General features: G+C 39.8%; 1 protein-coding gene across 1 annotated transcript in view; it reads right to left on the bottom strand.

The window, feature by feature from the left end:
- The window catches only part of XPO4 (exportin 4), a gene marked incomplete in the record, with an annotated part of 418,847 nt that overhangs the window by 13,931 nt on the left and 378,639 nt on the right, over positions 1 to 26,277 (bottom strand). The window contains 4 exon segments of the mRNA XM_053708521.1: positions 8,035 to 8,328; positions 9,633 to 9,807; positions 9,907 to 10,076; positions 22,822 to 22,981. Of these exon segments, the coding sequence (XP_053564496.1) occupies positions 8,035 to 8,328; positions 9,633 to 9,807; positions 9,907 to 10,076; positions 22,822 to 22,981 (799 nt within the window).

Here is a 26,277-nt window from a genome sequence, read left to right as displayed (position 1 = left end):
CACCCAAGCAGAGCTGCTATATAGCTCCTCCCCTCACATGTCATATCCAGTCATTCGACCGAAACAAGACAAGAAAGGAGAAACCATAGGGTGCAGTGGTGACTGGAGTTTTAATTAAAATTTAGATCTGCCTTAAAAAAGACAGGGCGGGCCGTGGACTGAATACACTACAAGAGAAATAAATTTATCAGGTAAGCATAAATTATGTTTTCTCTTGTTAAGTGTATTCAGTCCACGGGTCATCCATTACTTATGGGATACCAATACCAAAGCTAAAGTACACGGATGATGGGAGGAACAAGGCAGGAACTTAAACGGAAGGAACCACTGCCTGTAGAACCTTTCTCCCAAAAACAGCCTCCGAAGAAGCAAAAGTGTCAAATTTGTAAAATTTTGAAAAGGTGTGAAGCGAAGACCAAGTCGCAGCCTTGCAAATCTGTTCAACAGAGGCCTCATTCTTAAAGGCCCAGGTGGAAGCCACAGCTCTAGTGGAATGAGCTGTAATTCTTTCAGGGGGCTGCTGTCCAGCAGTCTCATAGGCTAAACGTATTATGCTACGAAGCCAAAAGAGAGAGAGGTTGCCGAAGCTTTTTGACCTCTCCTCTGTCCAGAGTAAACGACAAACAGGGAAGAAGTTTGACGAAAATCTTTAGTTGCCTGTAAACAGAACTTCAGGGCACGGACTACGTCCAGATTATGCAAAAGTCGTTCCTTCTTTGAAGAAGGATTAGGACATAATGATGGAACAACAATCTCCTGATTGATATTCCTGTTAGAAACTACCTTAGGTAAAAACCCAGGTTTAGTACGCAGAACTACCTTGTCTGAATGGAAAATCAGATAAGTAGAATCACAATGTAAGGCAGATAACTCAGACTCCTCGAGCCGAGGAAATAGCCATCAAAAAACAGAACTTTCCAAGATAAAAGCATAATATCAATGGAATGAAGGGGTTCAAACTGAACACCTTGAAGAACTTTAAGAACCAAGTTTAAGCACCATGGCGGAGCAACAGTGTTAAACACAGGCTTAATCCTAGCCAAAGCCTGACAAAAAGCCTGGACGTCTGGAACTTCTGCCAGACGTTTGTGTAAAAGAATAGACAGAGCAGAAATCTGTCCCTTTAACGAACTAGCAGATAAGCCCTTTTCTAAACCCTCTTGTAGAAAGGACAATATCCTAGGAATCCTAACCTTACTCCATGAGTAACTCTTGGATTCGCACCAATATAAATATTTACGCCATATCTTATGGTAAATTTTTCTGGTAACAGGCTTCCGTGCCTGTATTAAGGTATCAATAACTGACTCCGAGAAGCCACGCTTTGATAGGATCAAGCGTTCAATCTCCATGCAGTCAGCCTCAGAGAAATTAGATTTGGATGGTTGAAAGGACCTTGTATTAGAAGGTCCTGCCTCAGAGGCAGGGACCATGGTGGACAGGACGACATGTCCACTAGGTCTGCATACCAGGTCCTGCGTGGCCACGCAGGCGCTATCAGAATCACTGATGCTCTCTCCTGTTTGATCTTGGCAATCAGTCGAGGCAGCAGCGGAAACACATAAGCCATGTTGAAAACCCAAGGGGCTGCTAGACCATCTATCAGTGCCGCTCCCGGGTCCCTGGACCTGGATCCGTAACGAGGAAGCTTGGCGTTCTGGCGAGACGCCATGAGATCCAGTTCTGGTTTGCCCCAACGATGAACCAGCTGAACGAACACCTCCGGATGAAGTTCCCACTCCCCCGGATGAAAAGTCTGGCGACTTAGAAAGTCCGCCTCCCAGTTCTCCACGCCTGGGATGTAAATCGCTGACAGGTGGCAAGAGTGAGACTCTGCCCAGCGAATTATCCTTGAGACTTCTAACATCACTAGGGAACTCCTGGTTCCCCCTTGATGGTTGATGTAAGCCACAGTCGTGATGTTGTCCGACTGAAATCTGATGAACCTCAGTGTTGCTAACTGAGGCCAAGCTAGAAGAGCATTGAATATTGCTCTTAACTCCAGAATATTTATTGGGAGGAGTTTCTCCTCCTGAGTCCACGATCCCTGAGCCTTCAGGGAGTTCCAGACTGCGCCCCAACCTAGAAGGCTGGCATCTGTTACAATCGTCCAATCTGGCCTGCGAAAGGTCATACCCTTGGACAGATGGACACGAGAAAGCCACCAGAGAAGAGAATCTCTGGTCTCTTGATCCAGATTTAGTAGAGGGGACAAATCTGAGTAATCCCCATTCCACTGACTTAGCATGCATAATTGCAGCGGTCTGAGATGCAGGCGCGCAAATGGCACTATGTCCATTGCCGCTACCATTAAGCCGATTACTTCCATGCACTGAGCCACTGACGGGCGTGGAATGGAATGAAGGACACGGCAAGCAATTAGAAGTTTTGATAACCTGGACTCCGTCAGGTAAATTTTTATCTCTACAGAATCTATAAGAGTCCCTAGGAAGCAGACTCTTGTGAGTGGTAATAGAGAACTCTTTTCCACGTTCACCTTCCACCCATGCGACCTCAGAAATGCCAGAACTATCTCTGTATGAGACTTGGCAATTTGAAAACTTGACGCTTGTATCATGTCGTCTAGATACGGAGCCACCGCTATGCCTCGCGGTCTTAGAACCGCCAGAAGTGAGCCCAGAACCTTTGTAAAAATTCTCGGGGCCGTAGCTAATCCGAAGGGAAGAGCTACAAACTGGTAATGCCTATCTAGAAAGGCAAATCTTAGGTACCGATAATGATCTTTGTGAATCGGTATGTGAAGGTAGGCATCCTTTAAGTCTACTGTGGTCATGTACTGACCCTCTTGAATCATGGGTAGGATGGTTCGAATAGTTTCCATTTTGAATGATGGAACTCTTAGGAATTTGTTTAAGATCTTTAAGTCCAAGATTGGTCTGAAGGTTCCCTCTTTCTTGGGAACTACAAACAGATTTGAGTAAAATCCTTGCCCTTGTTCCGTCCGCGGAACTGGGTGGATCACCCCCATTACTAGGAGGTCTTGTACACAGCGTAGAAATGCCTCTCTTTATTTGGTTTGCTGATAACCTTGAAAGATGAAATCTCCCTTGTGGAGGAGAAGCTTTGAAGTCCAGAAGATATCCCTGAGATATGATCTCCAACGCCCAAGGATCCTGGACATCTCTTGCCCACGCCTGGGCGAAGAGAGAAAGTCTGCCCCCTACTAGATCCGTTTCCGGATAGGGGGCCATCCCTTCATGCTGTCTTAGGGGCAGTAGTAGGTTTTCTGGCCTGCTTGCCCTTGTTCCAGGACTAGTTAGTTTTCCAGGCCTGTCTAACGAGCAACAGTTCCTTCCTGTTTTGGAGCGGAGGAAGTTGATGCTGCTCCTGCCTTGAAGTTTCGAAAAGCACGAAAATTAGACTGTTTGGCCTTTGATTTGGCCCTGTCCTGAGGAAGAGTATGACCCTTACCTCCAGTAATGTCAGCGATAATTTCTTTCAAGCCGGGCCCGAATAAGGTTAGCCCCTTGAAAGGAATATTAAGCAATTTAGATTTAGAAGTCACATCAGCTGACCAGGATTTAAGCCATAGCGCTCTGCGCGCCTGGATGGCGAATCTGGAGTTCTTAGCCGTTAGTTTAGTTAAATGTACAATGGCATCAGAAACAAATGCATTAGCTAGCTTAAGTGCTTTAAGCTTGTCCATAATTTCATCCAATGGAGCTGTGTGAATGGCCTCTTCTAGAGACTCAAACCAGAATGCCGCAGCAGCAGTGACAGGCGCAATGCATGCAAGGGGCTGTAAGATAAAACCTTGTTGAACAAACATTTTCTTAAGGTAACCTAATTTTTTATCCATTGGATCTGAAAAAGCACAACTATCCTCCACCGGGATAGTGGTACGCTTAGCTAAAGAAGAAACTGCTCCCTCCACCTTAGGGACCGTCTGCCATAAGTCCTGTGTAGTGGCGTCTATTGGAAACATTTTCCTAAATATAGGTGGTGGGGAAAAGGGCACACCGGGTCTATCCCACTCCTTGCCAATAATTTCTGTAAGCCTTTTAGGTATAGGAAAAACGTCAGTACACACCGGCACCGCATAGTATCTATCCAGCCTACATAATTTCTCTGGAATTGCAACTGTGTTACAGTCATTCACAGCCGCTAAAACCTCCCCTAGCAATACACGGAGGTTCTCTAGCTTAAATTTAAAATTAGAGATCTCTGAATCCGGTTTCCCTGGATCAGATCCGTCACCCACAGAATGAAGCTCTCCGTCCTCATGTTCTGCAAACTGTGACGCAGTATCGGACATGGCTCTCACAGTACCAGTGCGCTCTGTCCTTATCCCAGAGCAATCGCGCTTGCCTCTTAATTCTGGCAATTTAGATAATACTTCTGTCAGGGTATTATTCATAATAGTAGCCATGTCTTGTAAAGTGATTTGTATGGGCGTCTCTGATGTACTTGGCGCCACAATATCACGCGCCTCCTGAGCGGGAGGCGAAGGTACTGACACGTGAGGAGAGTTAGTCGGCATAACTTCCCCCTTGTTGTCTGGTGATAATTCCTTTACAGATAAAGACTGACCTTTATTATTTAAAGTGAAATCAATACATTTAGTACACATTTCTATGGGGCTCCACACTGGCCTTCAAACATAGTGAACAAACAGATTCATCTGTGTCAGACATGTTTAAACAGACTAGCAATGAGACTAGCAAGCTTGGAAAACACTTTAAAATAAATTTACAAGCAATATAGAAAACGCTACTGCGCCTTTAAGAAGCACAAAAAACTGTCACAGTTGAAATAACAATGAACCAAATAAGTTATAGCAACCAAACTTTCACAGTAAATGTATTAAGTTAGCAGAGTATTGCACCCACTTGCAAATGGATGATTAACCCCTTAATACCCAAAACGGATAATCAATAGAGAAAAAAACGTCAAACACACTGTCACAGGTCTGCTGTGACTGATTACCTCCCTTAAAAATGACTTTTGAAGTCCCTTGAGCTCTCTAGAGACGTCCTGGGTCATGCAGGAAGATGCAGGAAGACTGAGACTGAATTTTTACTGCGCAAAAAAGCACTAAAATAGGCCCCTCCCACTCATTATTACAACAGTGGGAGCCTCAGTTAACTGTTTCTATGCAGAAATATAAGTCAGCCATGTGGAAAAATTCATGCCCCAATAAGTTTTATCACCAATGTACCTCACAAAAACGATTAAACATGCCAGCAAACGTTTTAAACATCCTTTTTTAAAGAGTATGTATCTCTATTGATAAGCCTGATACCAGTCCTTCTACTGCATTTTAAGGCTTATTACATTACTTCAGTATTAGTAGCATTTTCTTAGTCAAATTCCATTCCTTAGAAAATTACTTTACTGCATATACATTAATCAGCCTGATACCAGTCGCTTTCACTGCATTTAAGGCTGTACTTACATTACATCGGTATCAGCAGTATTTTCTTAGTCAATTCCATTCCTTAGAAAAATATTTTACTGCACATACCTTATTTGCAGGAGACCCCGCACGCTATTCCCTTTCTGAAGTTACCCCACTCCTCAGAATGTGCGAGAACAGCCAGTGGATCTTAGTTACTTCTGCTAAGATCATAGAAAACGCAGGCAGATTCTTCTTCCAAATACTGCCTGAGAAAAAAACAACACACTCCGGTGCCATTTAAAAATAACAAACTTTTGATTGAAGAAATAATTAAGTATAAAACACCACACTCCTCTCACGACCTCCATCTATGTTGAGGGTTGCAAGAGAATGACTGGATATGACATGTGAGGGGAGGAGCTATATAGCAGCTCTGCTTTGGGTGATCCTCTTGCAACTTCCTGTTGGGAAGGGAATATATCCCATAAGTAATGGATGACCCGTGGACTGAATACACTTAACAAGAGAAATCTCTCTTAATAGATGCCTTAATAGACGATTAATGCCTGCTCCCGTAGGGACTTTTGTACATGTTTAATAACTAGATGTAAAGTTATCTACCATATATTGATATTAAAGGGATAAAAAAAAAAAAAAAAAAAATATTTAATGATACAGATAGCGAATACAATTTTAAACAACTTTCCAATGTACTTATTTTATATAATTTGCTTTAAGAGGCAGATATGTACTACTGGGAGCTAGGTGTATGGTAGGAACTAGTTTTCAGATGAAGTGCACTGAAAGCCCTTGCAGGGAGGAATCTGCAGCTCCTGAGACTTTGCAGATTGGAAACCAAATCTAAGATTTTCTGATGGTGAAGAAACGCTATACCTCTTCAGTATTAAAGGGACACTCAAGTCAAAATTAAACTTCATGATTCAGATACAGCATGCAATTTTAAACAACTTTCCAATTTACTTCCATTAACAAAATGTGCACAGTCTTTATATTTACACTTTTTGAGTCGCCAGCTCCTACTGAGCATGTGCAAGAATTCACAGCATATACGTTTATGCATTTGTGATTGGATGATGGCTGTCACATGATAAAGGGGAAGTGGAAATAGACATAACTTTAAAAAAAAATAATCTACTACTCATTTGAAGTTCAGACTAAGTAATATTGCATTGTCTTCTTATCATGCATTTGTTGATTATGCAAATCGACTGTATTGACTGGTCCTTTAAGGCACTAAAGACAAGGCTTAATCTTCTTAATCTGCTACTAACAAGATATTGTACAGGCATTGCAAAAGGAATATATCATCTGCAAATTACTGCAATGAGAGTTATCTTTAAAACTGCCCTTGGAGTTCAGATCCCAAAAGGCAGGACCTGAAATTAAAAATTGGTGTGTTCCTAAAACAAACCTGAGATACTGGAAATGGGATGGAGCAATATAGATGGGGAAAGCAGTGTCTTAAATTTAGACACACCAAGGAGGCACTTACAGGAAGAGACTGGTTACAGTTAACAGATATTACTCCAAATAATTGCAAGATGGAATGAACTGGTTTAACTCTCTTAGATCCATTACTGGTCTCCAGAAGCCATACTTCATTTTGATGCAAAAAAGACATGAGTAGAAACTCTGCATGGAGTAGGTAGGTACCTTCTGAAATATATATTTTGTTTAAGAAGCGGATTAATGTAAGCTTAACCAACTGTCTTGCAGAGGACCCTCTACAATGTGCCTGGGTGGTAGAAAAGTGAGCAAAAATCCTCCACTGAATATACTTACCAGGTAAGAGAGAACTAAGTCTTTCCATCCATTTAATGGATAGAACTAAAAATGAGAGTCTGGTAAGCCAGCTTACCTTTTAACAGGTAAAGGGGGTATGTTTTTGTCCATGGCCCCTTTATGAGTTGGATTTCACAAATATTTGCCAAAATATAAATAATAAAATAAAGTATATTGCAAAGTTTTTTTGGTTTTAGGTTTTTTTAAACTACAAATATATTTTTTTTCTCATTCACTTCTGAACACCTCACCTCATTTGCAACTAAACAGCAAAACACCCTAACTAGCATCTCACAAAACCTTTAGAATAATCCACAAAAACCTTAAAGGGACACTAAACCACACTTTTTTTCTTCCATGATTCAGATAGAGCATGCAATTTTAGGCAAGTTTCTAATTTACTCCAACTATAAAATGTTCTTTGTTTTCTTGCTATCTTTAAAAAGCAGGAATTTAAAGCTTAGGAGACGGCCCATTTTTGTTTTAGAACCTGGGTTGCACTTGCTTATTGGTTTGCTAAATGTAGCTACCAATAAGCAAGTGCTATCCAGGGTGCTAAACCTAACATGGGCTGGCTCCTAAGCTTTGCTAGAAAAAAATTGGGTTCAGTATCCCTTTAAGACAAGTAAGCTTAGGACAGTGCAAGTGTCTTGAGCACAGTATTGCAACAGTTTTACACATATAGTTCTCAAGACTCGTGCACTATCAAGAGAGATGGGTAAATTTGACAACAGATGTAGATTGAATTTTTTTTTTTTTAATTGAACAGTCTTTGGGAATCAAGAACGTTTAAATCGGACTTCCATGTCTAATATTTAACCCAACAAAGCTTCAGAGAGTGCACTACAAATAAACATTAAATATATGCTCACCTCCCCTAGGTAACAAATTTGTTTATGTGCAACTTCTACAAAAACTTCTATGATGAGGTTCACAGTCTCTGGTGTGTTTTTATAAACTTCCATTAACCCAATGCAATTGGTTAGAAAGTCCATGAGGAAGTTGAAGAGAATTGCCACATTGTCTATCTGTGTGGCCTCTGCAATGCCGCACAAGGCTTCCAGTGTGGCTGTGATTTCCTGCTTTACCTCCTCCTCTTGGCAAATCTGCTGGAAGTTTTCTTGATTTATTACATTCAAAAACCTCTGTTGAAGAGGTTGCAGGACCTGGTAATCACAGAAAATAGAAACACATTAATCGAAGACATCTTAGCCATAATGTAAGTCAACAAAAGTTCAAAAAAGACAGTAAACACTCTGCAATTACAATACACTCCTGTTGTGTTATAGAATAACATATCAGCCAAGTCTTAATGTTTTCAAAACAACCTAACATCCTTAATGTGTCAGTTATTTTTCAATAGCTAACCCCCCCACCACCACCATTTGCCTTAAAGTTGTTTCATTATGCAAAAACTAAACATTTTATTAAAACAAATCTCAAGAGGTTTACTGCTTCTTTAAAGCACAAACATTTTAAAGCAGTAATGTCTCTTGGTTTACCAGGAACGGTACTGAGCCAGTCCTTAGCAAGACATGCATGTGCCATTCCTAACTAGCTTAGCAGCTGTATCTTGTTTCTTACATAAAAAGTTACCCTTTCTGTGCTGGTTATTACATATCTGTTCGTGTTGGTCCTGTTGCTAAAATTGCTTAAAGGGAAAGTCTACAGGATTGTTATTGTTTAAAAAGATAGATAATCCCTTTATTACCCATTCCCCAGTTTTGTATAACCTCCACTGTTACATTAATATACTTTTTACCTCTGATTACCTTTGGTGTCTAAGCCTCTGCAGACTGCCCCCTTATTTCAGTTCTTTTAAAAAGCCTTGCATTTTAGCCAATCAATACTGACTCAAATAACTCCACGGAAGTGAGCACAATGTTATCCATATGGCACACATGAATTGGCGCTCTACCTGTGAAAAACTGTCAATATGCACTGAGATACAAAGAAGCCTTCGAGGGCTTAGAAATACAGCATATGAGCCTTCCTAGGTTTATCTTTCAACAAAGAATGCCAAGAGAACAAAGCAAATGTGAAAAAGTAAATTGGAAAGTTGTTTAAAATTGCATTACCTATCAGAATCATTAATTTTTACTTAACTGTCCCTTTAACATGTGAAATCACAGTGCATAGCATACTTCATTGTGTTCAACTTATTTATAGACTATATAGAGTCATTCATTGGTTTGTAGCATGAATTAATTAATAAAATAAAAAAGCTTGAGGGGGTAGGGACTTTCTGCAGAAGACACTAGAACAGTTTTCCTTTGCTTGTAGTGAAGTAGAACAAGTTTAACAAACAAGGGAATTGTGCCAAAAAAATCTAATAAAGCAATAATAAAAAACAACTGAAAACTATGGGCTGTAGCAATTAGTATGCCATTTTACAATTTAACTTCTGCTTGAGCCCTACCAGAGAAAGAATGATTTGATGGGTTCCCTATGTAGTCTTACAGGCCCTCACCTCAGTCCAGTACTGCTGCTTTGTGTCAGAGTCCATATGTGCAAATCCTCCTAAAACCAAAGCCTTCATCAAAGTCCTCTGTACAGAGCTGGAGAGCAAGTGAAGGGGCGGACTTCTTCTAGCAAACTGTTTGGCTAAATTCCACCAGTTTTCACACTGAATTACCAAATTGGCTCTGTAAAACATTCAGGCAATACAAGCAATGCATAGTGAACAAGATGAGATTTTTAACAAACACATTTTTTTTTTTTTTTTGTGGAGCTATGCGAATTACCTCTCCCGCCTTTCCACCAATGTAACCAGCAGTTGGACGGTATCATTTGCCAGATCCTGCTCAGAGCTCCACACAGAGAGATTGCTGATGACTTTTTCCAGAAGATAACCAATCATCCATTGCGAACCTTCGGTGTCTGCTCCAAACGCAGTGTTAAATGGCAAACTTATCTACAAAACAGATGCTTGTGGTTAATGGGTTTAGCACCCTTAGAAGAGAGATTCTACATATGCTACAAATTCAATCAATATTTTTTTTTATTACTCCAGCTGTATTAAAAGTTTAAATTCTTAGTAACACTTATATAATTGTACATAAATAAGCCTGTAGTCTCTGCCACAGACTTAAATTATTTAGAGTTAAGAGCAATTCTCTATCATGTATACAGGGCGCTGTGTCATGCGTAATTAAAACTTCTAGGACAAAGACAACCTAGACATCTAACAAGACCTTAAGTTTTGATCAAATTGGAAAAAAACATTAATTACTAAAGAATTTTATGGCTTCATGCTACGTGGAGTTAAAGACAGGGGTCAACACATGGGAACGGAGTTCCTGCACTATTTTTGCAGGAGGAACGAAGATCCCTCTGGACAGAGAGCAGAAACACTTCAGTAAACATTGCTGCTGCTGGTGGGAGGAGGAGCTGGAGCACAGTCTGGATAGAAGGATAGTGAGATCCTCTAGTAATGGAATACACTAAATGCAAGCTTGTCAACGAGCCTGCTGGGTGATCACCCTGCATTGTGTGTAACACATGGTGCTTACATTTCTGTGTGGCTTGCTCTGGGGTTATTTAGCTCCCTTCAACAGAAAGACTATTGCACTTTAAGCAGGTGAGACTCTGACAGAGGAGGATTATCAGGCCCAGAGACAACCATTCCACCCGTCATTGGATTTCATTTGCTTTCATTAACCAAAGTGTTTAGATTATATACATATAAATACAGTGTGTGTGTGTGTATGTGTATATATATATATATATATATATATATATATATATATATATATATATATATATATATATATATATATATATATATATATATATATATATATATATATATATATATATATATATATAGTGCTAACTGTCCCATTAACTGATCTGTTTAATCAGTCACTATTAACAGGAGCTGTCCCAGATGATTGGAGAATAGCAAATGTAATACCCCTTCATAAAAAGGGTAGTAGAGAAGAATCTGGCAACTACAGGCCAGTTAGTTTAACTTCAGTAGTAGGGAAATTAATGGAAAGCCTCTTAAAAGAAAGAATTATGACTTACATAAAGACAAACAATTTAGAGGACCAAAATCAGCATGGTTTTACTTCAGGGAGATCATGTCAGACTAATCTAATTGACTTCTTTGATTATGTAACAAAAGTATTAGACAAGGGAGGAGCAGTTGATGTAGCATATCTAGATTTCAGCAAAGCATTTGACATCGTCCCACACAATAAACTTATTCACAAACTATATCTCCTTGGTCTAGATTCAAAAATGGTGAACTGGGTGGAATGCTGGCTTAAGGACAGAAAACAAAGTGTCTTAGTAAATGGAGTTCATTCAGCAGAGGGGGCTGTTACTAGTGGTGTTCCTCAGGGGTCAGTTCTGGGGCCTGTTTTGTTTAACATATTTATCTGCGATATCAGCAAAGGGCTACAGGGGAAAGTATGTCTCATTGCAGATGATACAAAAATTTGCAACAGAGTGGATGTTCCAGGGGGGGTAGACAAAATGAGAAGTGATATACAACAATTGGAGGATTGGACAAACGACTGGGATCTAAAGTTTAACACAGCAAAGTGTAAAATAATGCATTTAGGGAAGAAAAATCCAAATGTTAATTACAGACTCAATGACACTTTACTGACTGTTACAGACGAGGAACAGGACTTGGGAATTATTATTTCAGATGATTTAAAACTTAGTAAACAATGTAGTAATGCAGCGAGTAAGGCTAGCAGAATGCTTGGATGTATTGGTAGAGGTATTTGCAGCAGAAATAGTAAGGTTCTTATGCCACTTTATAGATCATTAGTTAGGCCTCATCTTGAGTATTGTGTGCAGTTCTGGAGACCATATCTTCAGAAGGATATTAACAAACTTGAATCTGTGCAAAGGAGGGCTACCAAAATGGTACATGGTCTAAAAAATAAAACTTACCAGGATAGGCTCAATGACCTAAATATGTATAGCTTAGAGGAGAGAAGGGAAAGAGGTGATATGATAGCAACTTTCAAGTACATTAAAGGGTTTAGTAAAACTGAGGCTGTGGGTATTTTACATAAAATGGAAAATTCAAGAACAAGGGGTCATGAGCTCAAGCTAAAGGGTAGTAGATTCAGGAGTAATTTGAGGAAGAACTTCTTTACAGAAAGAGTGATTGATTTATGGAATAAACTTCCTCAAGAGGTAGTAGCAACAAACACTGTGGGGGACTTTAAAAATGCATGGGACAAGCATAGGGCTATCCTACGAACTAGATAAGTTTATACTGTTAGGTAAGGTCCGGCAGACTTGCTGGGCCTATGGCTCTTATCTGCCGTCAATATCTATGTTTCTATATATATATATATATATATATATATATATATATATATATATATATATATATATATATATATATATATATATATATATATATATATATATATATATATATATATATATATATATATATATATATCTTATGTATGAAGTCCTGTGAGTGCCCTCCATCTCTACTAATACTCTATGCATATTGTTTGAGGATTGCACCCAGGCACTGGATGAGTTCCCACACTTTTTTGTAGGACTTGACCCCTGGTTAAAGAGATATTAAACAGTGCTCATTTTGGTAAAAACAAAAATGTTAAATCAAAGTTACTATAAAAAGAGTGTAAAATACAACAAATAAATAGTTTTCTTGCAAAATTAGCAAGTGTAGCCACTGTCCCCAGTGTTTTAAGAGCAGAGGATTTTTAAAACCTATGTTTTTATTTTGTCAGTTCTGGGCATGAGCAAATCTGACTCACTGTTATCTAGTATATTCACTAGCGTGGAAGTTTTATGACATCATGCAAAGCCCTCCTCCTGCATGTAGCGCTGTGACAGGAAGTACAAAGTTTAAATTTAAAAAAAAAAAAAAAAACAATTTATGTAAGAACTTACCTGATAAATTCATTTCTTTCATATTAGCAAGAGTCCATGAGCTAAGTGACGTATGGGATATACATTCCTACCAGGAGGGGCAAAGTTTCCCAAACCTCAAAATGCCTATAAATACACCCCTCACCACACCCACAAATCAGTTTAACGAATAGCCAAGAAGTGGGGTGATAAGAAAGGAGCGAAAGCATAAAAAAACCCATAATTTATGCTTACCTGATAAATTTATTTCTCTTGTAGTGTGTTCAGTCCACGGGTCATCCATTACTTATGGGATATATTCTCCTTCCCAACAGGAAGTTGCAAGAGGAACACCCAAGCAGAGCTGCTATATAGCTCCTCCCCTCACATGTCATATCCAGTCATTCGACCGAAACAAGACGAGAAAGGAGAAACTATAAGGTGCAGTGGTGACTGGAGTTATAATTTTAAAATTTAGAACCTGCCTTAAAAAGACAGGGCGGGCCGTGGACTGAACACACTACAAGAGAAATAAATTTATCAGGTAAGCATAAATTATGTTTTCTCTTGTTAAGTGTGTTCAGTCCACGGGTAATCCAATACTTATGGGATACCAATACCAAAGCTAAGTACACGGATGATGGGAGGGACAAGGCAGGAACATTAAACAGAAGGAACCACTGCCTGTAGAACCTTTCTCCCAAAACCAGCCTCCGAAGAAGCGAAAGTGTCAAATTTGTAAAATTTGGAAAAAGTATGAAGTGAAGACCAAGTTGCAGCCTTGCAAATCTGTTCAACAGAGGCCTCATTCTTAAAGGCCCAGGTGGAAGCCACAGCTCTAGTGGAATGAGCTGTAATTCTTTCAGGAGGCTGCTGTCCAGCAGTCTCATAGGCTAAACGTATTATGCTACGAAGCCAAAAAGAGAGAGAGGTAGCCGAAGCCTTTTGACCTCTCCTCTATCCAGAGTAAACGACAAACAGAGAAGAAGTTTGTCTAAAATCTTTAGTTGCCTGTAAGTAGAACTTCAGAGCACGGACCACGTCTAGATTATGCAAAAGACGTTCCTTCTTTGAAGAAGGATTAGGACATAATTATGGAACAACAATCTCTTGATTGATATTCCTGTTAGAAACAACCTTAGGTAAAAACCCAGGCTTAGTACGCAGTACTACCTTGTCTGAATGAAAGCTCAGATAAGGAGAATCACAATGTAAGGCAGATAACTCAGAGACTCTTCGAGCCGAGGAAATAGCCATCAAAAACAAAACTTTCCAAGATAAAAGCTTAATATCAATGGAATGAAGGGGTTCAAACGGAACACCCTGAAGAACTTTAAGAACCAAGTTTAAGCTCCACGGAGGAGCAACAGCTTTAAACACAGGCTTAATTCTAGCCAAAGCCTGACAAAAAGCCTGGACGTCTGGATTCTCTGCCAGACGTTTGTGTAAAAGAATAGACAGAGCTGAAATCTGACCCTTTAGCGAACTAGCGGATAAACCCTTTTCTAAACCCTCTTGTAGAAAAGCCAATATCCTAGGAATCCTAACCTTACTCCATGAGTAACTCTTGGATTCGCACCAATATAAATATTTACGCCATATCTTATGGTAAATTTTTCTGGTCACAGGTTTCCGAGCCTGTATTAATGTATCAATGACCGAATCCGAAAACCCACGCTTTGATAGAATCAAGCGTTCAATTTCCAGGCAGTCAGCCTCAGAGAAATTAGGTTTGGATGGTTGAAAGGACCCTGAATTAGAAGGTCCTGCCTCCGAGGAAGAGACCATGGTGGACAGGACGACATGTCCACTAGGTCTGCATACCAGGTCCTGCGTGGCCACGCAGGCGCTATCAGAATTACCGATGCCCTCTCCTGTTTGATCCTGGCAATCAGTCGAGGTAGCAACGGAAATGGTGGAAACACAAGCTATGTTGAAAACCCAAGGGGCTGCTAATGCATCTACCAGCACCGCTCCCGGGTCCCTGGACCTGGATCCGTAACAAGGAAGCTTCGCGTTCTGGCGAGATGCCATGAGATCCAGATCCGGTTTGCCCCAACGACGAATCAGTTGAGCAAATACCTCTGGGTGAAGTTCCCACTCAACCGGATGAAAAGTCTGGCGACTTAGGAAATCCGCCTCCCAGTTCTCCACGCCTGGGATGTAAATCGCTGACAGGTGGCAAGAGTGAGACTCTGCCCAGCGAATTATCTTCGAGACCTCCAACATCGCTAGGGAACTCCTGGTTCCCCCTTGATGATTGATGTAGGCCACAGTCGTGATATTGTCCGACTGAAATCTGATGAACCTCAGTTTTGCTAACTGAGGCCAAGCTAGAAGAGCATTGAATATTGCTCTTAATTCTAGAATGTTTATTGGAAGGAGTTTCTCCTCCTGAGTCCACGATCCCTGAGCCTTCAGGGAATTCCAGACTGCTCCCCAGCCTAGAAAGCTGGCATCCGTTGTTACAATCGTCCAATCTGGTCTGCGAAAGGTCATTCCTTTGGACAGATGAACCGGTGACAACCACCAGAGAAGAGAATCTCTGGTCTCCTGGTCCAGATTTAGCAAAGGGGACAGATCTGAGTAATCCCCGTTCCATTGACTGAGCATGCATAGTTGCAGCGGTCTGAGATGCAGGCGCGCAAATGGCACTATGTCCATTGCCGCGACCATTAAGCCGATTACCTCCATGCACTGAGCTACTGATGGGCTTGGAATGGAATGAAGGACACGGCAAGCATTGAGAATCTTTGATAACCAGGTAAATCTTTATCTCTACAGAATCTATAAGAGTCCCTAGAAAAAGAACCCTTGTGAGAGGTAACAGAACTCTTTTCCACGTTCACTTTCCACCCATGCGACCTCAGAAATGCTAGAACTATCTCTGTATGAGACTTTGCATTCTGAAAACTTGACGCTTGTATCAGAATGTCGTCTAGGTACGGAGCCACCGCTATGCCTCGTGGTCTTAGTACCGCCAGAAGTGAGCCCAGAACCTTCGTAAAAATTCTCGGGGCCGTGGCTAACCTGAAGGGAAGAGCCACAAACTGGTAATGCCTGTCTAGAAAGGCAAACCTTAGGTACCGATAATGATCCTTGTGAATCGGTATGTGAAGGTAAGCATCCTTTAAGTCCACTGTGGTCATATATTGACCCTCTTGGATCATGGGTAGGATGGTTCGAATGGTTTCCATCTTGAACGATGGTACCCTTAGGAATTTGTTTAAGATCTTTAAGTCCAAGAATTGGTCTGAAGGTTCCCTCTTTTTTGGGAACCACAAATAGATTTGAGTAAAATCCTTGTCCCTGTTCCGATCGCGGAACTGAGTGGATTACTCCCATGATTAAGAGGTCTTGTATACATTGTAGAAATGCCTCTCTCTTTACTAGGTTTGTAGAATAGATAACCTCGATAGATGGAACCTCCCTTGTGGAGGAGAGGTTTTGAAATCCAGAAGGTATCCCTGAGATATAATCTTCAACGTCCAGGGATCCTGCACATCTCTTTCCCAAGCCTGGGCGAAGAGAGAAAGTCTGCCCCCCACTAAATCCGTCTCCGGATAGGGGGCCCTGTCTTCATGCTGGCTTTCTGGCCTGCTTGCCCTTGTTCCATGACTGGTTGCCTTTCCAACCCTGTCTGTAACGAGCAGTAGTTCCGTCCTGTTTTGGAGCGGAGGAAGTTGATGCTGCTCCTGCCTTGAAGTTACGAAAGGCACGAAAATTAGACTGTTTGGCCCTGTCCTGAGGAAGGGCGTGGCCCTTACCTCCCGCAATGTCAGCAATAATTTCCTTCAAGCCGGGCCCGAATAAGGTCTGCCCTTTAAAAGGAATGTTAAGTAGTTTAGACTTGGAAGTTACATCCGCTGAACAGGATTTAAGCCAGAGCGCTCTGCGCGCCTGTATGGCGAATCCTGAATTTTTAGCCGTAAGTTTGGTTAGATGTACTACGGCATCTGAAACAAACGCATTAGCTTGCTTAAGGGTTCTAACTTTGCTCAAAGCCTCATCCAATGGCGCTGTGCGAATCGCCTCTTCCAGAGACTCAAAACAGAATGCCGCTGCAGCCGTGACAGGCGCAATGCATGCAAGAGGCTGCAATATAAAACCCTGTTGAACAAACATTTTCTTAAGATAACCCTCTAATTTTTTATCCATTGGATCTGAGAAAGCACAGCTATCCTCGACCGGGATAGTGGTACGTTTGGCTAAAGTAGAAACTGCTCCCTCCACCTTAGGGACCGTCTGCCATAAGTCTCGTGTGGTGGCGTCTATAGGAAACATTTTTCTAAATATCGGGGGAGGGGGAAAAGGCACACCGGGTCTATCCCACTCCTTACTAATAATTTCTGTAAGTCTTTTTGGTATAGGAAAGACGTCAGTACACACCGGTACCGCATAGTATCTATCCAACCTACACATTTTCTCTGGAATTGCCACCGTGTCGCAATCATTCAGAGCCGCTAATACCTCCCCTAGTAACACACGGAGGTTCTCAAGCTTAAATTTAAAATTTGAAATTTCTGAATCCGGTCTCCCCGGATCAGAACCGTCACCGACAGAATGAAGCTCACCGTCCTCATGTTCTGCAAATTGTGACGCAGTATCAGACATGGCTCTCGTGTCATCAGCGCGCTCTGTCCTTAACCCAGAGCTATCGCGCTTTCCCCTTAATTCTGGCATATTATATAATACTTCTTTCATAACATTAGCCATATCATGTAAAGTGATTTGTAAGGGCCTAGATGTACTTGGCGTCTCAATCTTACACATCTCCCGAGCGGGAGACGCAGGTACTGACACGTGAGGAGAGTTAGGCGGCATAACTTCCCCCTCGTTGTCTGGTGATAATTTCTCTATTGGTACAGATTGACTTTTATTCAAAGCAATATCAATACAATTTGTACACATCGTTCTATTGGGCTCCACATTGGCTTTTGAACATGATGAACAGACAGTTTCCTCTGAATCAGACATGTTTAAACAGACTTAGCAATGAAACTAGCAAGCTTGGAAATCACTTTCAATAAGTTTACAAGCAATATAAAAAACGCTGCAGCGCTTCAAAAATACAGATATAATTAAACAATTCTTAACAAGAAGTGTATTATTAGCAGAGGATTGCACCCATTAGCAAAAGGATGATTAACCCCTCAATACCCAAAACGGATAAAACGGATATCAATTAAGATTTAACGCTTTTAATCACAGTCAAACACACTATCACAGATCTGCTGTGACTGATTACCTCCCTCAAAAATGAATTTTGCAGACCCCTGAGCTCTCTAGAGACGTCCTGGATCAAGGAGGAAGAAGCAGGAAGACTGTGCTAGAATTTTAACTGCGCAACAAGGCGCTAAAACAAGGTCCCTCCCACTCCTATTACAGCAGTGGGAGCCCTGATATATCGGTTTCCATGCAGAAAATATATGTTAGCCATGTGGAAAACATCATGCCCAAAGAGATTTATCACCAAAGTACCTCACAAAAACGAATAACATGCCAGTAAACGTTTTATTAAAAAACAACATTTTCCAATGTCATGCAAAGTTATCACTAAGCCTGCTACCAGTCGCTACCACTGCAGATAAGGCTTAAGTATTATTTCAGTTTTAACAGTATTTTCTCAGTCAAATTCTAGTCCCTAGAAAATAACTCTACTGCGCATACTTTTATCAGCCTGATACCAGTTGCCACTACTGCATTTAAGGCTGTACTTACATCATACGGTAACAGCAGTATTTTCTTAGTCAATTTCATTCCCAGAAAATAATGTACCGCACATACCTCATTTGCGGAGGACCCCGCATGCTATTCCCAGTTTCTGAAGTTACCCCACTCCTCAGAATGTCGAGAACAGCCAGTGGATCTTAGTTACGCCTGCTAAGATCATAGAAAAAAAAACGCAGGCAGTTTCTTCTTCCAAATACTGCCTGAGATAGAAAAAAACAGCACACTCCGGTGCCATTTAAAATAACAAACTTTTGATTGAAGAATAGTTAAGTAAAAACTCCAGCTCCTCTCGCGACCTCCTCCTTTGTTGAGGGTTGCAAGAGAATGACTGGATATGACATGTGAGGGGAGGAGCTATATAGCAGCTCTGCTTGGGTGTTCCTCTTACAACTTCCTGTTGGGAAGGAGAATATATCCCATAAGTAATGGATGACCCGTGGACTGAACACACTTAACAAGAGAAATAAGGAATTGGAATAATTGTGCTTTATACAAAAAAATCATAACCACCACAAAAAAAGGGTGGGCCTCATGGACTCTTGCTAATATGAAAGAAATGAATTTATCAGGTAAGTTCTTACATAAATTATGTTTTCTTTCATGTAATTAGCAAGAGTCCATGAGCTAGTGACGTATGGGATAATGAATACCCAAGATGTGGATCTTCCACGCAAGAGTCACTAGAGAGGGAGGGATAAAATAAAGACAGCCAATTCCGCTGAAAAATAATCCACACCCAAAACAAAGTTTAAATCTTATAATGAAAAAAACTGAAATTATAAGCAGAAGAATCAAACTGAAACAGCTGCCTGAAGTACTTTTCTACCAAAAACTGCTTCAGAAGAAGAAAACACATCAAAATGGTAGAATTTAGTAAAAGTATGCAAAGAAGACCAAGTTGCTGCTTTGCAAATCTGATCAACCGAAGCTTCATTCCTAAACGCCCAGGAAGTAGAAACTGACCTAGTAGAATGAGCTGTAATCCTTTGAGGCGGAGCTTTACCCGACTCGACATAAGCATGATGAATCAAAGACTTAACCAAGACGCCAAAGAAATGGCAGAGGCCTTCTGACCTTTCCTAGAACCGGAAAAGATAACAAATAGACTAGAAGTCTTTCGGAAATTTTTAGTAGAATCTAGCACAAACTTACTTCACCACCTCCATGGGAGGCAAAGTTTGTAAAACTGATTTGTGGGTGTGGTGAGGGGTGTATTTATAGGCATTTTGAGGTTTGGGAAACTTTGCCCCTCCTGGTAGGAATGTATATCCCATACGTCACTAGCTCATGGACTCTTGCTAATTACATGAAAGAAATAAGCAACTGCTTAGTGTTATTTTTTATTACAACAATGAAACCAACTGTTTTATATCCCTTTAAAGGACCAATCAACACAGTAGATTTGCATAATCAACAAATGCAAGATAAGACCATGCAATAGCACTTAGTCTGAACTTCAAATGAGTAGTAAATTTTTTTATAACTAATTTCAAAGTTATGTATATTTCCACTCCCCTTGTACCATGTGATAGCAATCAGCCAATCATAAATGCATATACGTATAGTCTGTGAATTCTTGCACATGCTCAGTAGGATCTGGTAACTCAAAAATTGTAAATATAAAAGACTGCACATTTTTTTTTTAATGGAAGTAAATTGGAAAGTTGTTTAAAATTACAAGCTGTATCCGAATCATGAAAACATAATTTAACCTGAGTGTCCCTTTAAGTAAAACTCCCTTTAGCCCATTATATAAAAGCTCTACTCCTTCCTGATTAAGCTTACAAATGGCCATGCTAGGACCTAACCTTACTGTCCTCATGGAACTGCATAAGACACTATAAATATTAAAAGTAATTTAAAATAAGTATCCATTTTGGTTTCTTTCTAATATTTATAACAATAAATTACAGATGGTGTAGGAAAGTACTGTTTTTGGTGTGTGTGTCACGTTTCCACCCATACTTTCATATGGTTAAAGGGACAGTCTAGTCAAATTTAAATGTTCATGATTTAGATAAGGCATTTCATTTCAAACAACTTTCCAATTTACTTTCATCATCACATTTGCTTTGTTCTCTTGGTATTCTTAGTTGAAGGCTAAACCTAGGTAGACTCACATGCTAATTTCTAAGCCCTTGAAGGTCACCTCTTAGCTGAATGCATTTGACAGTTTTTCACAACTAGAGGGCGTTAGTTCATGTATGCCATAGAGATAACATTGTGCTCACGTCTATGGAGTTACCTAGGAGTCAGCACCGACTGACTAAAATGCAAGTCTGTCAAATGAACTGAAATAAGGGGTCAGTCTGCAGAGGCTTAGATACAAGGTAATCAGAGAGGTAAAAAGTAAATAAACAGTATTGGTTATGCAAAATTGGGGAATGGTTAATAAAGGGATTATCGATCTTTTTAAACTATAAAAATTCTAGAGTAGACTGTCCCTTTAAGTGTAAGAAATAGCCATCTTCCTACAAAATACAACCATGAAAACATGGTGGCTTCTTTATATAATTGGTTTTATTACATAGCCCAGAGTATGACACAGCTTTAGGTCAATACTTTGTCCATGTCTTACTACAGTGTTAAATATTCATATAGATTAAGGAGCTTCTAAAATCATTTTAGTCATTAAACTATATTGTTTTTTTTCCCCTTTTGATTTTCAAATTTCAGATGGAATCTTTTTGAATGGACTTTTTTGAAATCTATTTTTTTTTTTTAAATAGAAATAAATTTAGTATCCAAGGAGCTCAATGCATTTTTTTTAAAATTAATTTGGTAACTTTCTAAAGACAGTTAATTCTCACTTTATACATAGTAGATTTTATATTATATAGCATTTGCAGTTATAAAAATTGCAAGGACTTACACTATTTTTACATTTTCTGCCCTTTTCTGAGACAGAATATATGACGTATATGAAGTTTATATTATGCTTCCGAATTTCCTTAGTAACTTCCATGCAATACTTAAGGGTTCTAAATATGAGGTTAGGGTAAAACGGCTTCTTATGATACATATTCTAATGGTCCCTAACAAAACGAGGTGATGTCAGCCGAGTTTCACGCTCTAATATACTTGTAGCTGTAAATAGCAACATGACTCATATCCCATGAATAAATAAGACTAAGGACAAAATGACTTCAGGAGCCTGAAACAGACAATTTAATTAAAAGGGGATAATTTTCTTCCACAAAAAAACCCCCACTTTATCAGCCCCAATAGCATCCCGTGTATGTACAACATGTTCACATGTGCTAAACACTTCATCCCAGAAAATACAATTATTTGCAATATATAGTGGTCATTCTGGGCTCAATGCTACAAAAAAAGCAAAAATAAAATGAAGAAAAAACTAAATATATAGCCCTGTACATAAGCAGAATGGCACCAAGGCAGTCCTTATAGTATTGTTCTTAAAGGGATATGAAACCCATTTTTTTTTTTTTTTTTTTAAACGATTCAGATAGAAGTCAATTTGAAAGTTGTTTAAAAGTGCATATTCTATTAACGTAATTTGCTTTGTTTTATTGGTGTCCTTTGTTGAAAAGCATACCTAGACAGCAACGCACTACAGGGAGCTAGATGCAGATTGGTGGCTGCACATATGCCTCTTGTCTTTGGCTCACCTGATGTGTTCAGCAAGCTCCCAGTAGGGCAATGCGGCTCCTTCAACAAAGGATATTATCAAGTGAAGAAAAAAATTGAGACACGTAAATTGGAAAGTTGTTTAAAATGTTATGTTCTATCTGAATCATGAAAGACGTTTTTGGGATTTCATGTCTTCTAATCTGCTGTCTCCAAGACAACATCAAGCCATAAGGAAAAGGTGCATAGTCCTGGAGAGAACTAAGAATGAGAAGGGCAGTAAGAAAGTCACCTTTAAGATGGTATAAAAAAAAAAAGCTAAGTGGTAAAGTCAGTGAATTCCAGCACAAGAACAGCGGGTGTCACTAATATTAAACACATACATATTATAAACACACACAAACAGAAGACTGCTAGATTATAATGTGAAATGACCCAGTCCTTGATATTAGGTAACTTCTACAAAGCTTCTCCCCTACCTGGTTATAAAGCTTTTCATCAACGAGGAGGTAGGTCTTTGCCCACCGTTTCAAGAACCATACAATATCTTTTCCCATCTGTGGGCTTAGGAGATGCGTTAAATCTGCTCTTGTTGCTCGAGACTCAACTTCTGAAGCTCTCAAAACAGCAGATAGCAACCTAAATCGTCAGATATGAGAATACAGTTAGCAACATTGCTTCTGACACAAATTGTTATTCATTAAAAGGTGTGAGATTTAAAACCACAGTTTGCATAACTTGTGTATTTCATTACAACTTGTTATTTTTACATACATTTTCTCATAGTGTCTTGAAAGGGTAGGCCGACAGCTCAGGAGCGTGCATGTGACTTTAGTAGTCTATGGCGACCGTGTTTGCAGCTATGAATAATTTTGCTATATTGTTTAAAACACTGATGCAAGATGGCTAAAAAAAAAACGAACTAAAAAACACGCACGATCCTGAGCTCAACTAAGAGTACTCCTTTACAAAGGATACAAAGAGAACTATGCCAAATTGATACTAGCAGTAAATTGGAACATTGTTTAAAATGTAAAACTTTATTTAATTAAAGGGATACTAAACCCAATTTTTTTACTTCATGATTCAGATAGAGAATGCAATTTTAAGCAACTTTCTAATTTACTCCTATTATCAATGTTTCTTTGTTCTCTTGCTATCTTTATTTTAAAAGCAGGAATGTAAAGCTTAGGAGCCAGCCAATTTTTAAGGCTTATAAATGATATTCCTTAGAAAAGAAGTTACAGGACTCTGAACTGTAGAAAAGATCCTTCAATCAGTATCTAGACTAAAAGGATTGTCCCAAAATTGGAAGATAAATTCTTCCACTGCAAAACTGAAAGTCCAAAACAGGACTTATATCTTCCTTTTTAGAAAACAATTGAACAATGCTTGCACAAATGAATAACTGTTAAAAGCATTAAAGGGACATGAAACAACTTTTTGCTTTCATGATTCAGGCAGAGGATACGATTTTAAACAACTTTCCAATTTTCTTATTTTATCAAATTTGCTTCATTCTCTTGGTATCCTTTGCAGGAGTAGCAGCAATGCACTACTGGGATCAAGCTTAACACATGTGAGCCAATGAAGGATATATGCAGCCACCAATCAACAGCAGCTCCTAGTAGTGCACTGCTGCTTTTGAATCTACCTAGGTATACTTTTCAACAAGGGATACCAAGAGAACAAAGCAAATTAGAGAACAGAAGTAAAATTGGAAAGCTGTTTACAATTGCATGCTCTAGCTGAATCATGAAAGTTTAATTTTGACATTCCTGCCCCTTTAAGGAGATAATAGAGAGCTTGCACCTGGAAATAGGCACATCAGCCTTAGGACATAGAATTAAAAATTAGGACAGAGAAAACATCTGTCAATTTCTACATCACTCTGCAAAAATAAGACTAAAAATAAGGGAAATTGGGAAAAAAAAATTGCAATGTCAGTTTAAAGGGACAGTCAAGTCAAAATTCAACTTTCATGACTCAGATAGGGGTGCAATTTTAAACAACTTTCCAATTTACTTTTATCATCAAATTTGCTTGGTATTCTTTGTTGAAAGATACAAAAAGATAGGCTCATATGCTAATTTCTAAGCCATTGAAAGCCGCCTCTTAACTCAGTGCATTTTTACACAGTGCTCACTGCCGTGGAGTTACTTATGAATCGGCACTGACTGGCTTAAATGCAATTCTGTCAAAAGAACTGAGCTAAGGGGGCAGTCTGTAGAAGCCAAGAAAAAGGTAATCACAGATGTAAAGTATTTAAATCTAACCGTGTTCGTTATTCAAAACTGAGGAATGGGTAATAGAGGGATTATCTATCTTTTTAAACAAAAATTCTGGAGTAGATTGTCCCTTTAAGCAATTTTAGCACCAGGACAAACAAGAACAGATGTGTAAAGGCTTGTTCTAAATACAGGAGAAGATAACTTTTATAAGAAAAAATCTGAATGTGTGACTAAGGGATAAGACAAAGTAAAAACACACAATTTATACTTACCTGATACATTTCTTTCTTTCTTTCATGGTGGTGAGTCATAACATTTGGGATTAAGCTCCCTCCACCAGGAGGCCGGCACATCGAGAGCTTTATTCCCACCCACTTCCTGCTTCCCCTCAGTCTGCCACATAGACAAGAAAAGAAGAAACAGAAAAGCAGGAAGAACAAAGCAGGGTAATGAGGTTCATGCCAAAACCGTCGGTTGACTAAAATAATATTGGGTGGGTCTCGTGGACTCTCACCACCATTAAAGTTAGAAATTTATCAGGCAAGAATAGTGTTTTCTTTCATAAGGTGGTAAAAGTCCACAAGCCATAACATTTGGGATCTAATAACCAAGCTGTGGAGTCCAAAATACCCCCAAAATATTTTGGGTAGGACAAACTGAGCAAGTACATTTATTTTAGCCAAACGCGACCTTGAAAGAAGCAAAAACATCAAAATGATAAAACTTTGTGAAAATATGAAGACCCAGAAGCCGCTTTGCAAACTTGTTCAATAGAAGCTTCATTTCTAAAGGCCCAAGATGTAGAAACTGATCTTATAGAATAAGCTGTAAAGTGAGATTTTCACCAGCCAGCCACGGTGGTCACTAGGACTTGTCCTGAGTCACTTAGTGCTTGGGCATGTTGGGGAACTTCTTACCTGACTTGGTGACACCTACCTAGGGTGAGGACATTGCTGCAGGACAGGTGAGTGCAGCATGGAGTACATATTAGGTAAGTCATGTTTTACTCTTATAGCCCTCACTTTTGGATGATAATAGTTGAGGATTCTGCACGTTACTAAGAGAATATCTTCCTTCCTAAAAACAGAATTTATGCTTACCTGATAAATTACTTTCTCCAACGGTGTGTCCGGTCCACGGTGTCATCCATTACTTGTGGGATATTCTCCTCCCCCACAGGGAAAGGCAAGGAGAGCACACAGCAAGAGCTGTCCCTATAGTCCCTCCCAGGCTCCGCCCCCCCAGTCATTCGACCAACGGTTAGGAGAAAAAAAGGAGAAACTTTAGTGTGCAGTGGTGACTGTAGTGTATAGAGAAAGAAATTCTTCAAACCTGATTAAAAAACCAGGGCGGGCCGTGGACCGGACACACCGTTGGAGAAAGTAATTTATCAGGTAAGCATAAATTCTGTTTTCTCCAACATTGGTGTGTCCGGTCCACGGTGTCATCCATTACTTGTGGGAACCAATACCAAAGCTTTAGGACACGGATGAAGGGAGGGAGCAAATCAGGTTACCTAAACAGAAGGCACCACGGCTTGCAAAACCTCTCTCCCAAAAATAGCCTCCGAAGAAGCAAAAGTATCAAATTTGTAGAATTTGGACAAAGTGTGCAGAGAAGACCAGGTCGCTGCCTTACATATCTGATCAACAGAAGCCTCGTTCTTGAAGGCCCATGTGGAAGCCACAGCCCTAGTAGAGTGAG

The sequence above is a fragment of the Bombina bombina genome, chromosome 3, assembly GCF_027579735.1.
Source record: "Bombina bombina isolate aBomBom1 chromosome 3, aBomBom1.pri, whole genome shotgun sequence".
In the NCBI taxonomy this organism is placed as follows: domain Eukaryota; kingdom Metazoa; phylum Chordata; class Amphibia; order Anura; family Bombinatoridae; genus Bombina; species Bombina bombina.
The sequence above is the reverse complement of the archived record's forward strand: the minus strand, read 5'-3'. Positions and strand labels throughout refer to the sequence as shown.